Source organism: Tenrec ecaudatus, chromosome 3 (genome assembly GCF_050624435.1).
Source record: "Tenrec ecaudatus isolate mTenEca1 chromosome 3, mTenEca1.hap1, whole genome shotgun sequence".
Taxonomy (NCBI): domain Eukaryota; kingdom Metazoa; phylum Chordata; class Mammalia; order Afrosoricida; family Tenrecidae; genus Tenrec; species Tenrec ecaudatus.
Window position 1 is genome coordinate 170662864 of NC_134532.1, and position 15684 is coordinate 170678547.

At 44.3% G+C, this 15684-nt stretch overlaps 2 protein-coding genes across 32 annotated transcripts in view; one reads left to right on the forward strand and one right to left on the reverse strand.

Annotated features, from left to right (window-relative positions):
• Window positions 1-14244, forward strand: part of LNX1 (ligand of numb-protein X 1) — a 113897-nt gene extending 99653 nt beyond the window's left edge. Inside the window, exons 8-10 of the mRNA XM_075543582.1 lie at window positions 120-348; window positions 13066-13224; window positions 13703-14244. Coding sequence (XP_075399697.1) covers window positions 120-348; window positions 13066-13224; window positions 13703-13838 — 524 coding nt within the window. The 3' untranslated portion in view covers window positions 13839-14244. The remainder of the gene's footprint in view (window positions 1-119; window positions 349-13065; window positions 13225-13702) is intronic.
• FIP1L1 (factor interacting with PAPOLA and CPSF1) overlaps window positions 12192-15684 on the reverse strand; it is an 84816-nt gene continuing 81323 nt past the window's right edge. For 8 of the 31 annotated variants that reach the window (XM_075544334.1, XM_075544329.1, XM_075544343.1 and 5 more), the window contains one exon: window positions 12195-15376. In XM_075544334.1, coding sequence (XP_075400449.1) covers window positions 15229-15376 — 148 coding nt within the window. In that variant the 3' untranslated portion in view covers window positions 12195-15228. Of the gene's footprint in view, window positions 15377-15684 lie in introns of all 31 variants that reach the window. The other 23 variants (XM_075544314.1, XM_075544335.1, XM_075544332.1 and 20 more) reach the window with 9 other exon arrangements.

Here is a 15684-nt window from a genome sequence, read left to right on the forward strand (position 1 = left end):
GGTCAGCACAGGAGAACAGGCCACTGGCCCTCACCACTGTCCTTGTCCCTCCGCACTGTCACTGGTGGCTGCTTGCACTCTCTCTGAGGACGACTTGCTTCTGTGTCTCTGGCCACCAGGTGACATTTTGCTAAATGTGAACGGGGTTGAGCTCACAGAGGTCAGCCGGAGCGAGGCAGTCGCCTTATTGAAAAGCACGGCGTCCTCCCTGGTACTCCGGGTGCTGGAAGTCAAAGAGCAGGGGACCCAGGAAGACTGCAGCAGCCAGCTCGCCGAGGACCCCAACCACAACACGCCCCCACCGGGCGACTGGGTCCCCTCCTGGGTCATGTGGCTGGAGTTACCGCGGTGAGTCCTCGCATGGCACCCCTGTGGACGGAGGGAGGCGCGTGGGAGGAAACGGCTGCCTGTCTTAGACCAGCCGTGTTCTGATTCAGGGCACCTGCATCTTAAGGAGCGCCAGGCTTGGTTCTCAGACTATCTGAAATTATTCTGGCCTCCCTGTGTATAAAGGCATGCGCAGTCAGAAATCCTAGGGCAGGAACGCAACCTGCCTGTAGAGATGCTGAAATGGTCCCGCTGAAGAGCGCGCACATCTGCCTTGAACCGTTGAGTGGGGCTTTCGTGCACCCAGAAACTGCGCGGCCTGGAGAGAGAGCAGTAATCCAGCGGAGCCCTGCCCCTGCCAGAGGAAGGTCCACTTCTTCCTGATGTGCTAGGGCAACTCTGGGGCCACGCGTGGAGCATGAGTCCCTCCCATGGCTTGTTCGCTGATCCGTCAGGTAGCCGGGAGCCCCTCACGGCCCAGCATGCTGACTTTGCACAGAGGGTTGAGGACCTGCTGGCTGGCCCCTCTCCGTTAGTCCCTATGAGTCAGCGCTGGCTCGAGGGCAGGGAGTTTGGTTTTGGTTTGGCTGGAAGCGTTTCTCAGACTCTGCCTCTCCCATGTTCCTGCTCCTGACAATGGCTTTGTATCTCTCCAATAGCCGTAATTTTAGTGACATGTCACTAGAGCCTGCCAGAGAACCATTTCACCGTCTCACAACAACACACGGGGGGGGGGGGGGGGTTAGGGGAGGATTTGGGGGCGGGACTGCCCCACTAAATGGCTTTCTGAGGACATCAAATATTCAGAGGACAGATTCTTCGGGACTTTCCTACCTTCATCAGAGAATGAACGAGGAATCCTCCCCAGGCCGAGTGTGTGGTTTCAGTGTTAACCGAATGAAGTTCATCGCCTGAGGAGTTACGGCTGGAAGGGTGGTATTCACTGGCGATCTAGTGCAGCCTTTGCTGCGTGTGAGCCCAGCGTGGCGGCCGTGCCCACCGTCGTACTGATGCTCTTCCTCTCTATGTTACCAAGCATGAGGCCCTTCTCATTCGGCGTGGTCCCTCCTGCTAACATGCCCAAAGTACGTGAGGCCCAAGCCTCTAAGGAGCATTGACCATACCTCTTCCCAGGCAGATTTGTTCATGCTTCTGACAACCCACTCTACCCAGTGCTACTGGGTGGATGCACCCTATTTATTTAACCTGTTGCTCGTGGTAGTGGACACATTGATTCGCATTTGACAAGCACTGCGGTTATGTACATTCCTCACAGACAGGTGTGCCTGCGGACCAATTTTTAAGCATCAGAACCACTGGGTTTAACAGGTTGATCATCCCTTGCACCATTATGTGGGGGTCGGGTGGGGCATGGACATATCTAATACTGTCATAGGGTCTGCTACAGTATTGACTTAATGGTTTGGGATGTTGTGTCCCAGTTCAGCAGAGATCCATCTGAGCTACAGGGCCCCTATCACCCCCTCTTCAGAAAAAAACATGAGTTCAGTGTCCCCTTGGCAACTCCAGGCTTTAGTACTATAACCCATAATGGAGAATAAAGTCTAGGTCTCTCCTTAGGCTGCTTTTAGCAGCCTCCCTGGTTCGTTCCAGGAGCCCCAGTGGCACAGTGGTGACTCATCGGGCTGCTATCACAAGGTCGACTGTTCAATATCACCAGTCACGCCTCAGGAGAAGGATGAGGCTGAAGCTTGACTCAAGAAAAAAGTTACAGTCTCAGCAGCAGTGAGTTCTGTCCTCTCCTACAAGGTAGTGATGAGTCAGCATCGACTTGATGGCAATGAGTCTGTTTGCTTCAGGGGGGACAGGGGGGATTGTTCCAGTGCCCACCCCCAGGGTAACACTGATCTGAGGGAGTCTAAGCTGATGATCTGTTACCCAGATCAGTTTGGCATTTGCCTCAGCTAGATAGCCCAAGGTCCCACCAGTGTGGGACCACTCTTTATGTTACTTGTTTGGCTTAGAGTTTTTGGATTACACAAATATATTAAACTCCAACTGCAAACCTTCATACCTTCACAAGAGGCAAGTTCATGGTAATAAACCTTTCTCATGTCAACACGCCAATGCCAATTCTATAGGACAGAGTCGAACTGGCCGAGTGGGCGTCTGAGAACATACCTCTGTACAGGAGAAGGCCTCCTGATCGGAAGGGGAGATTCGACCACAGAACCACCACAGCTCTCATGAGGAGTTAATAGGGAATGTGGTTCCAGAGTGCATCCCTGTTCCCTCACAGTTCAACACGCATGCCTTTCTTCCTTGCCAAACTGGCCCATGGAGAAGCCCTGTTAACAGCCAGCTTGCCCGTATCAGGTGTGCCCAGCGGAGTGGGCTGCTTCCTGGGAACCACAGGGCTCCCTGGACTGGGGCCACGCTCTTTAGCTGTGAGTATTCTCTGTCTTCTCCCTGGGGTTCACTGCCATCCAGGGTTGGCTCTTAATTTTATTTAAGATAAAATTTGTATTTCTATCTTCAAGTGTCCTATTTTTTTAGAGGCAACTAAATTTTAAAAGCAGAAGGGAAAACACAGTCTTTACTCTGTGGCTCTGAAATTTGAAGTATGCTTCCTCCCACCCTCCAAAAAAAAAGTCCTTGATTTTCAGCTCTGTGCTTACATTACGGGCTCAGGTAGCTTCAGGATCCAAACCCACTGCCCTGACCCCAACTCATAGCATCCGTATGGCAGAGTAGACTGCTCTTGTGGGTTTCTAAGACTGTACACCTTTTTTCCCCCTGAGCAGTTTTATTGGCATATAATTAAATAGTTCAATCACATCAAGAGTTGTACAATTATCACCATGATCAGTTTTAGAACCTTTTCTTCATTCTTGTACTCAGAGTTATTTGCTCCCCATTTGCCCCCAACCTTCCCTGCCATCCCCCCAAGGATTAATTACTGGATTAATTACTGCCTCTATAGTTTACCTATCCTGGATTTCATGTACAGAAGAACCATTTAAAACCACAAACAAGCAAAAAACTAAGAAAAATAACAAAGTAAAACAGATAAAAACCTCAATCTCAAAGAGAGCCGAATATTCAAAGCTAGAGAAAATGTAAGTGAGATAATTTTTAAGGGAGCGCTCAGACCGAAAATCTTCACAGGAGCTGAACTGAAAGAAACTCATCTTTCTCCTGAGCAACATCCTGTGGGTTTGAACCACCAACCTTTATGACTGGCAGCCCAGTGCTCAATCCACTATGTCAACAGGGTGCTGAAAAAGCAAAACCGAAACCCACACTCACTGCCATTGAGATGATTCTGAATCAGCAACCCTATGGAACCGGGCAGAGCTGCCCCTTTGCCTTTCCAAGGCTGTCTCAGAGCAGAAAAGCCTCATCTTGCTCCTGTGGAGCAGCTGATGGGTTCAAACTGCTGACCTGGCAGCTGGAAGCACGACTTATAACCTACTACACTTAGGGCTGCTTCTACTAGGGCTCAAAAAAACCCCAAGCTCACTGCCCTCAAGTCAATGGTTATTCAGAGCAACACACTATGAGGTTTCTGAGACTGAAAGTTTCCGTGAATAGAAAGTTCCGTCTTTCCCTGAGGAGCTGTTGGTGGTTTCGAACTGCCAGCTATGCAGACTGCAGCCCAGTACGTAACCACTACCCTCCCCGGGTTAGAACTGTCCAGTTACAGCACAATTTCTGTTTTCATGGGGATCCACTCCAACGCTTCATCTTGACTGAACAGAGACCTAGAGACTCCATTTCTTCCTAAATGACCAAACACCACTGCCTTAAATGTCTTTACTCCTTTTATGTGTCATTTGCCTAAACTGACTAATAATAATTTTCCCAGGAAGAAGTTCTCTCCAAGTTAACAGATCTACCTGGTCAAATACCTTGCCCTTCCGTTTTAACAGAGCTCAAGCAAATCTACTTCCCCTATAGTACCCCCAGCCAACGACTTTTTAACTTCATCAGCGAAGAAAAATGATACAGAGCTTGAGCCGACCTGGAGGAAATGTGTTGTGATCATGCTGCGGTCCAGCATACGGCAGAGCATACAGGAAACAGGCAGCATTCGGGCAAGGGGACACTGGGTGCCTGCGCTGGACCAGGGGCTGTGAGATCCGCTCAGTGCCGAGGCAGTGAATGTGGCTTCTAAGAGAAAATACAAATGTGCAATGAGCTTCCCCCTGATCAGTAAGGTGCTGTTCACCACCTGGGCAGCAGCTCCAGGCTGCGTGTCTTTCATACCAGTTACCAGATGCCATTCAACTGGAGGTGCTGCCGAGCACACTGAAGACCTTCTGCTCCATTGGTTGTTGACTTTGGGGGGCCCCCCACTCCAGACCACATCTGGAAGTCTTTCACAGCGCACTCTCATTTGGACCCAAACCATCATTATGTTCATTAATTCCTTGCTCCTGTAGTCTAAGAATTTAACCTTTTCCTCTCTGGAAACTGTAACATTCTGAGGGAAGCAGATAACACGGATTTTATTTTTCTCTGTAGTCAAACAATCTTCACCCTGTAACAGAAAGGTGCCATCCACTGAGGGAGTGATAGCAATAATGGCAGTAGCAGGCGATTCTCTATTCAGCCCTTGGTTCCCAAACGTAATTGGCCAACTGCCTCCTTTTCAGAGAAACAAAACCGTACTCAGCGCCCCACCCCCACCCCTGGCAATTAAGCATTTTGGTACTATAGCCATAATCCAAAATAAAGTGTAGGCATCTGCTTTTGCAATCCTCATGGATCATGTTAGCACCCTCCAGAAGGTGGTACTGACTACTTTGGGAAACATTGAGCTAACCTTTTCAATATGCCGGCACACAATTAAAAAAAAAATTATTGGGGACTATTACAAATCTTGTAACAATCCATCATTCAGTTGTATTAAGCACACTTGTACATATTTTGCCATCAACATTTCCAAAACAATTTCTTTCTACTTGAACCCTTTGGTATCAGCTCCTCTTATTTCCCCTCCCTTGCCCACCCTCCCACCCTCGTGAATCCTTGATCCATTATATATTATTATTATTTTGTGACACTGTCCATTGTCTCCCTTCACCCATATTTCTGTTATTCGTCCCCCTCAGGGGGAGAGGGCTAATATATCCAACTTTGTGATGGATTCCCCCTTCTACCCTACCCTCATGATATCACTACTCCCACTACTGTTCCTGAGGGTTTTTATGTCTTGAATTCCATGTGTCGAGAGCTCTTATCTGTACCAATGTGTCTACTCTGGTACAGCCAGATTTGTAAGGTAGAACTGGGTCATGGGGGGGAGGGGGGAGGAAGCATTTAGGAACTAACGGAATGATGTGGTATTTTGTCGGTGCTATATTACACCCTGGTTGAATCATCCCTTCCTTGTAATCCTTCTGTGGGGGAGATATCCAGTTGTCTACAGATGGGCTTTGGATCTACACTCCATCCCCCTCTTTCGAAGACCTTTGTGTGTCCTTTACATTTTCATTCATTTAAAACTCACGGCTACACTGTGATTTGTTGTTGTTAGGTTCCATTGAGTATCTTCTAGTTCATAGTGACCCTATGCACAACAGAACCACGGCCCACTCCTACACCTTCAAAATCACTGCTAAGTTTGAGCCCTACTTTACATGTGCAAATGTAAGAAGTGACGTCTAGTCCATAGTCTCCATCAACAGGGCCAATTCAAAGGCATCCATTCTTCTTTGGTCTTCCTTATTCAATGTCCAGCTTACACACGCATATGAGGCCACTGAAAACACCACGCTTGGCGCAAGTCCACCTTGACCCTAGGTAGTGCCATTTTCCTGGTGTTTTGTTTTTTTCACCCTTTGACAGAGCCCTGGTGGTGTAGTGGTGCAGAGGGCTGCAGTCTGCAAGGTCAGCATCTGAAAGCACCAGTCTCTTCAGGGAAAAGGCGAGGCTTTCTACTCCCATTGAGTTAGCGTCACAGAAATGCCCACCAGCAATCCTCCCTACAGGTGGAGTCAAGAGTCAGAATGATAGCAGTGAATTTGGTGGTGGTTTCTTGAAATAGAGGCAATGTCGTCTTCCAGGCTGCCTTCAGCTGTTCTGCTGCCTACATCGTCCCTGGGGAGTGCCTTCCTTTTCATGTAGATCAGCACGTGTGTGCAACCATGTCCCTCTAGTGCCTGCTTGTAGCATTCCAGGAGGCAGGCAGCTCTCCTTGCATTTGGTGTCTCTGTCCCCTTCCATCTAAACTGCTGCAAGTTCTGTTTCCGTGGCCTACTGGATACATCAGTGACAACCCCATCTCTTGAACAAAAGATGGAGTGGCACTCCCGTCTCTATACCTAATCTGCTCTTTTGAGGTCTTAAAGGTGAGCTGGTTAGGACACATCCTATACTGATCCCACCTCATTATCGTAATACCCCTGAACAGGGTGACCTACATGCACAGGTCCTGCTCAGAGTGACCCTATAGGACAGAACTGCCCCGTAGGGTTTCCAAGGTGGCCATACCTTCATCCCACGGACCATCATTTAGTTCCGTTAGAAGCCAAGTGCTAACTACGTACTCCCAGGATGGTGCCTTGCAGGGGGTCCTGGGGTCAAATCGGCCTTCGTAATAGCATTAAGATGGTGTTCGCCTTTTCACTCCCCTTTTCTTATGGTGGAGTTCTCCAGAGGCTGTATGATGGGTGATATGGCAATTGATTGAACACAGCAGCAAGTACATATGGGAAGCCAGCTGTCTTCTATTGGGAGAGACATAAAAAGAGACTTCCAAAATAGAAAATAATGGCATTTCCCGCCCTGAGATGTTCTTTCAAAATTGCAACCTGAGACTTGAATTTGTGCGAGTTCTTTCAGCTTCAGATATGCTGAGTGTGTTCGCCCCTTTGGGTTTTCTCATTCTAGGTCTGTGTTAGTCAGGCTTGACTAGAGAAACAAATCCAGGGAGCCACTCATATGTGTATAAGAAAGAGCTTTATATATAAGAGCAATTGGATATTGAAAAAACATCCCAGCCCAGATCATCCATAAATCTGACATTAGCCCGTATGTCCAATACCAATCTAGAAATTCCTCTTCAGACTCACACACACATGCAGTGATGCCGAATCCAGGAAGATCACAGGCCAGTGCAGTGGGTGGAAAATCTTGTGAATCCAGTGGCAGTGGAAGAATCTAAGTGCTGGTGTGGGTCTCCATGTGGCTCCTCCAGCTCCAGGGCTGTAAGCGTAGCTCCATGTGTCTTGTCATCAGGAATACCAAGCAGAGTCTGAGTGTCCCACCTCCAGCAAGTTATTTATCTCCGTAACACCAGCAAATGAGGCCATCAAGCAGTGACCTGATTGAGAGGCTAAAGTCCGCCCCTTCGCTCTTAAAATATTGTCTCAAATTGGCACCAGATGATGTATCTGAAACTACCACAAGGTCCTTGTACATTTTGTTACAATATTTGCCCTTTGAAATTTTCTATTCAGCTGACTTCTTTCCTTCTTCCATTTACTTTAGCTACTCTAAGATTAAGAGCAAGTTTCAGTCTCTCTGACATCGTCTGAGCTTTTCTCTTTTGATCCTGTCTTTTTAATGAACTTTTGCTTTCTTCGTGAATGATGGGCTTGATGTCCTCCCACTGCTCATCCAGTCTTCTTCAGGTGTTCTCTAAATTCAGGTGGGATAGACTCAAGATGTTTTAATTTTCTTCAGTTTGATCTCAAACTTACATATTGATGGTCTGTCTCAGTCAGCCCCTGGTCTGGTTTTAGCTACTGATCTGCATCATGTCTTCCCACAGATGTGGGATGTCTGTGTATTCCATCTGAAAAAGTCCATGTTTATCATGGCCTTTTGTATTGTTGAGAAAAGGTATTTGTTGTAAGTCAATTGTTTTGCAAAATTCTATCATGTGATCTCCAGTTTCATTTCTATCACCAAGTCCATTATTTCCCAATTACTATTCCTTCAGCTTTATTTCCAACCTTTGCATTTCAATCACTAATAACTTACAATGAATCTTGACTGACTGTATGTTTGATCAATTTCTAACTGACGTTGTTGGAGGAATTCTTCAATTTCATCACTAGCTTTTGTGGTTAGTGCATAAAGTTGAACTATAGTTGTAATTGATTGAATTTTCTTGAAGGAGGATAGATATACTCCAATCAGATAGTATTATACTTAATAATGGGATTTAGCAAGATCCTTTCAGACAATGCCATGCCATTCCTCTTGATTGTATTATTCCTGGCATAGTAAACCATATGATTTTCTGATTCAAAAGGGTCAATACCAGTCCATTTCAGCTCAATAATGCCTAAGGATATCAATCTTCATGCGTTCCATTTCATTTTTGAGCACTTCCACAATTGTGAGGATGGCGCAGGACCGTGAGTGCAGTGTATTGTCTGTTCTGCATAGAGTTGATCTGCGTTGGAGGTGACACAATGGCACTTAACTAGAGGTGTTGTGTGTGTTAGCATATAACGGTTTTTATTTAAGTGAAGTAACAAAAACACATTTTTGGCACTTTTCTCATTACTGTACAATAAGCTATCATTTACCTGACTCTGAACAAATGCTCTTTGAGATCATTAGTTAATTTTTAGGAGAGTTAGACATGGGAGACTTGACATGAAAAACTTTGCTAATTGCCACTCTAGGCATATCTGTTGCGCTTTGGATAGTCCACTGGTATCTCACACTCAACATGGGCAAAACAACCAGTAGCTGCTCATCCTCCCCTACTGTGGCAAAATACTGCATTAATGGCCCCAATTCTTGACCATTCCCTGGTGCTCCTGATTGCAAAGTTTTGTAGTACCTCCTACCCTGATTCTGCTGCCAACTGGAGCATCCGTTGGCACCAGCCGAACTCTTGGCAACTGAACGGATCCAGCCAACTACATCAGAGCCATTGGTATGGGCTGAAAATTGTGTCCTTCAAACATGGGATGGGATCCTAACCCCCATATGTCAGTTTTACACGGAGAGGGGCAGAATCAACTCAGGCAGTGGGTTCTTTTTATTGGTGGAAGTGAATGAATACAGTGTTATAGACTAAGCCAAGATGAGAAAAGATAATTGCTCAGTAGAGGGCAACACAGCCCTTGGGAGTAAGGACGGACCCAATTTTAAGAGATGTATTTCAGTAATTCTCTATGGGCTCAGCCCAAAGTGGTCATCTCCCAGAACACATAAAGCCAGATGTTCATTAAGCCTCCTACCCTTCCAGGTCACCAAACCCTCCTTATTCATGGTTCAACCTCCTGTCTTAACTTCCATCCCAGGTCTCTAAGGGCCTCCCGAGCCATCACTGAAACATTTTTTCCCAATTTCTAAAATTACTCTCCCACTTTGTTAGTCCATTGCCACTGGACTGTTAGCCTGGCAAAATGACAATCCCCAGTGTGGGCATTTTCTCCAAGTCTACCTCTGGGTCTCAGGGCACTGTGGAAAGATAGTAAATAATTGACACCATTTAAATTCATGGTCGCCGCCTCAGAGTGGGTCCTCAATGCTGCCCAAGTTTCGTGTTTCTCGTAATTTCTAGTCTCATATTCTCCACTAGCAATGCCTCATGGACACCGTGCAACTTACCCCTCCAATCCCTCTATCAGAATCTACTGCATTCAGTCCTTTCCTATCACTGCATACAGTACTTCACCAAATTATACCTTCCTTAATATCTCCCACCCTACCTAGCTTTCCTCATTCCCACCTGTGATCATGAAAGAGACCCACTGCCTCTCTAAAGTTGATGCTCTGGTGCCTGCCCACCCAACCCTTTCCCCCAATGCCTCGCCTCTCTCTTAAGTTTCTCAAGTTTTAGCGGTTTAAAACAGTTGTGAGCTCTCTCAACACTTGCTTTTATCCTTGAAGGATTAAACGATTAAAAAGTTACTACACTCATTCTGTCCAGCGCCTTTCTCATTCACAGCGCAACTCAGTAATACTCACTCCTCTTCCTTGCCACGAACTGCTCTTCCAATGATGGCCAAGGACCCATGTGTGGATTAACCCAATGGGCATGTTTCAGCTTCTCCCATGCTTTTACTTCTTTGTAGGATTGCCCATCCTGGTGACCCTCATCCAGTTCATTACTGATCATTACTACTACAAACTCCCCCTTTCAAGCACTGCACTCTGATCCCCACCTCCCATCTTCCCACACCAGAGGTGGGTAACAAAAGCCTCTGAAGGGATGACAGTATCTGTGACATAGTAAGGAACAGCAGCCATGCGAAATGTGAAGCTTGCCTGAACATTCTGGGCAGATCTGTTAACACAAAAGCCCTAAAGTGGCAACAAGCTTGCACAGTCCAGGAGCAGCAAACACAACTACTGTCTGAGCATGAGTGGTCTGAAGTCAGGGAAACAATAGTGGCCAGGTTCAGTAGGGAGAGAAAACACTGGGGAATTGAGTACCCCAGGGGTCAAAGAATGGCCAAGTGAAAGCAGAACACCATGACCATGAAACAGAAAAACCAGTTGTCTTACTTTCAAGTTGTTTGGAATGCTTTTCCATAAACCAACTATGGTTTCTGGTTTTTCTAAAATAATGTTGTATATCATGCACCTTAAGCCTCTATCTCTGAAGGACTTACTAAAGATGATATGGTATGCCTTCCAGCACTGACTCCGACTTTAAAACTATCACTCAGGGGATGTAATGCCCAATGCATTCTGTGCCCACACCATATAGGCAGGTCCTGGATTATGACTCAATTCTGTTCCTAAGCCCATCTTCCAGTTAGATGTGTAGGGAAGTTCTTCTATAAACAAATGTTTGTTGTAAGAGGACATATGGGGTTCAGAGGCTTCAAATTCCAAAGGAAAAATGGGATTTTTAAAAATAGATTATTTTCTACAAGACAGAATCCTTTCATATATTAAGTACCTTTCTATGCATAAAAATACTTTAATACTCCCAGATAACACTTAAATGTCTTTAACATGATCTAGCAGTATTTTGACACACACTACGTAGCACTATTACAAACTATCGTATGGACCTCAAACTTTTAATGTCCTAGACTTTTATAGAGCCTGAAACTATGGACTTCGAATGCAGTCAGATGTGGCCTATGGGCGTTAGGCGGCAGCTAAGTGTACTATTCAAACATAGGTGTAGGAAATTAGCCACATTCTACCTGTCCTCTAGTATCCCTATAAATCGAAATGACTCTATGGCAGTGAGTTTGGGTTTTGGTTTGGTGACTGTTGTATTGAACACTTTTAATATTGGAATATGGATACTTTAGATAGGCAAGTGTAGTCTGTTCATATGAAATACTCAATTGTAATGAAATGCATTTAAATGGTTAAAAGGACGGGAAACACTGACAACCAGTTTTAAATACTGTTCTATCTACCCAAATATGTATTTCTTTTTTAAAAATCAAGACCGGGTAAAAGGCAGGTAATTTGATTGTAACCTTGAGTGAAAACCTTATTCTCGCTCTCCTTTCACCCTGAAATGGAACACAGTGTGATGTGTTGCGCACCACCACCCCACCACCCAGAGTGCAGTGCTCTAGTGTCTGGGGATTAATTACCTGCTCTGTGAAGGAGCAGTGAGTGAACAAGCATAGTGGGATCTCCATGTGAAATTCATCAGATGAGTATTTCAGAAGAAAAACAGGCAGGGCTATTTAATGACATTGTCACCGAAAGTTATCATATCTGTGGATGAAAGCGATAGGGACAGAGTTGACATTTAGAACTACATTTTAAAGGCAGTCATCAAGTGAGCCGTTTGTTCTACGGCAAGTAGGTAGACAGCAACGTCATGTAACCTGGACAGAGTCATGGTATTTGCTTAGCAAGGTTGGTAACAAACACAATGACTTAGCAAAAACACTTCACAAGACTTTTTATTGTTTTTTTTAAAAAGCAGTTAATGAGTATTAAAGGTACAGTTTATAAAACAAACAGCCATATCTTCATTTGTATCAACATGAAAATTCTATTTGCCCACAGAAGCTTCTCCACTAGAATGCCCCACAGCATGGGCAAGGGACTTGAGTTCCCCCAGCTCCCGACACATCTCCATTCTCACTGTGAGTCTGCACTGTGCCTGCACCTCCGCCAACACAGATCCACTGAATTCCAAGAAAAGGCGCCCTCCATCTGGTTCTCCAGTGTAGCTGAGTCTCTCCTTGACTCTTCTGACCGAGGTGGCCTGCTCATCTCCCATCCCTTTGACAACTTGCTGTTGTGCAAACCCCCCACCCATATGACTTGTCCTTATCTTGAACTGTACAACTTCCGTCACTGGATGTCTGCATGCTTTCCTCTAAGCTAGCGAACATGTAAGACTAGACATAAACGGACTCTTCTTCAGAGGTTAAAATAAGCTTCACAAATCAATTAGGGCTAAATTTTAAATTCTTTACATTGAGGTAAAATTATTTAATTCAAATTATCTGTTTTCATTCAAAATTACACCAAAATATAAAATTCAAAAATATGCCTGAAGTTAACCTATTAAGGAGGATTTACTTATCTCCAATGCTTAGGCCGTAGAAGTTGAGGGATGATGTCTTATTGGAAACAAAAATAGGATTTATCTTTCTCAGCAGTATACACAACAGGTGGAGTTCTTTTTAAATGACTGTTGAACCATGAAAACCAGGCAGCAAATAACACAAAGGTCACCAGCTGTGACACAATTCTGAGTAAGACCCAGGATGCTTAAAAAAAAAAAGCCAGTAAAAAATGGGAAAGGAATTATAATTAGTCATTAAGAGTTCAACTTAACTGTACATATACCTCAATTACCTTCTACTTCAGAAACCTGTACAGCTGTAAAGATGTTGTCCTACGAAGGAACACAGCCGGAAGTCTAGGCTTCTGCATTGTCGGAGGTTATGAAGAATACAGTGGGAACAAACCTTTCTTTATTAAATCCATTGTTGAAGGAACACCAGCATACCACGATGGCAGAATCAGGTAATTAAGATGAGTACTGCACAAGAAAGCAATCTACACGTTCATATTTTGTTTCATACACGCAAAAAGCCTGGCCTCTTTAAAAGCAGGTGTGTAAACTATGAAAAAAAAAAAGATAACATGCAAAAAGTGGAGATAACTTCTATTCAAAGTGGAAGACTTCTCACTCCATAAATGTTTTATTTTCTATTTACTCTGTAAAATGAAATTAAAAACAACTGCATAGCATTCCACCTTTAATAAGTACCAAGTGATTACATTTACTCTATGCTTTCAGCATCCATTCTAATGGCAGCTCAGGGAGTGGTGGTGGGTAGGGGGGAGTTGAGGAGTTTAAGTGAGGAGGGAGAGGGGACCCTTGATGATAAGCAGTGTCACTAAAACGGGCAGAGGCAGCGAAAACGCGAGCCATCAGAGCACACTTGCGTTCATCTCAGCTCTGGACTAAGATCTTATACCTTGTTTTGTCCCCTTTCAGATGTGGTGATATTCTCCTTGCTGTCAACGGCAGAAGCACATCAGGAATGGTACATGCTTGCTTGGCAAGGATGCTCAAAGAACTTAAAGGAAGAATTACTCTCACCATTGTTTCTTGGCCTGGCACTTTTTTATAGAATCAACAGCGTGATAGACAAACAGAAAATCACAAATAGGATAATTAGGTGGAAACCAAGTATTTATCTGGTTGATTTTTATATTTAAAGAATACATTGTAAAAATGTAAACATTAATGTCAGGAAAAGTATGATCTCATGAAAGCCAATTACACCTCAATGTAAGTAGGTCTCAAAAATGAAAACTACTCCTACGTTTTTATTGTCAGGGATTTCGTTACTCCACAACTTTATGTTTATATTTTTCTATTCAATAAAACGTCCTGAATTCGCTGGCAGGGTTTATATGCCCCAGTGAATTAAAATCATACAATTAAATTAATGCTGAGGTCTACAATGGGCACATGATGGGTATTTAAAAACTTAAAAAGTCAGAGGATTTTAAAAGTGTATTAAGAAATGTCCAAGGAGAATAAATATTTTTCAAAAATTCTAACTGTCTTTAGTATGTGATCCTCATTTCTACTGTCATTATTTTTTTACAAAGATCGTAGCTACTTCATTCTCTCAAATACCATGTCGACTGTTGTGATCACAGACATTCATTTCCTAGGGTTAGCCTTAAAACAAGAGGCTTATCGAATTATAAACTTCCATTTTCTTAGCTTTAATAAGGGCTGATTTACTAAAGCACTTGCCTTAAGTTACTTTTTCTTCACCCTGTAGCTTGCATCACCAATGCCACGTGATGGTCTAGCAACAAGCTGAGGCAGGCCCAATAAGTTTCACTTTGCAGGGCCACGAGGCAATTCCTACTTGTCTCCCAGTGGCCAGTGTTCGTACATTTGTCTGTTAGAACTAACAAGGAAGCGTTACCTCACACAAGATCACCAAGTGCCATATAGGCTATTTTGGATATAAGTACCCCATGTGGTATACCCAGAAACCCAAATTTCAAATACCGAAAAACCTATGGAAAAGTTGTGATATACAAAGGTGTACAAATCCTTTCATGATGCTAAGAAAGATAAAGACTAGCTTTAACCTTGAGACTCTAGAGGTAACCTGGTCATCTTTTACAACCTTTTAAGGAGACCAATGTTCAATTACCCCATGAAAATTATGCCCAAGGAAAAGCTCAGGCCTTTAGCAAGATACTGTATATAATTTACTATTTTTCACATGAAAGAGCTAAACATAGTTTTCCCCACTTCCTGCTGAGTGACTCACTCATATTACACTTTCTTGAATATTATGTCATTCCTATCTTTTTATTTTTCAAATATTACGAGACAAAAAATTTTAACTGAACATGAAAAATTCACTTTTATTTTGGGGAGAAATTAACTTTTTATACTAACAGAACAAGATTAAAGGCAAATTTCTTTAACATTATCCAGAAAAATACCAGGATTTACAGCGCTAATATACAAGAAGGCCTGGGGCACGGCTACTCCGCGGGGGCCGCTTCGCTGCTCTCCTGCTCGGGGGCAGGCTCGCTACCCGCTTCCTTTCCTTCTTTGCTTCTTTTTGACTTTTTGTGCTTATGTCTTCTGTGACTGTCTCCTTCTTCACTTTCATGGCGGCGTCTACTATTACTGGGGGGAAAAGGGTTCTGTTAAAACTGTTTCAGTGCACACGTCATGACAGAAAACAACACACTTTCTCCAGACCAGTGTTAGCGCTGGAATGACCCTGCCCTGCGGGGTCTGGGACTGCAAAGGAGGATACCCACGCTCTATCCTGGATGGACTACAGGGGGTTGCTGAGTAGCGTTTTCTTCTGGAAAGTTTAGAAACTTATGGTCCACAGTAGACCCCAACTGCAGCTATGAGCCACGCACATACAAGTGGCTCTGTAGAAAAACTGCCAATAAACCTACTACATTTTCAGATAATGGTGATTT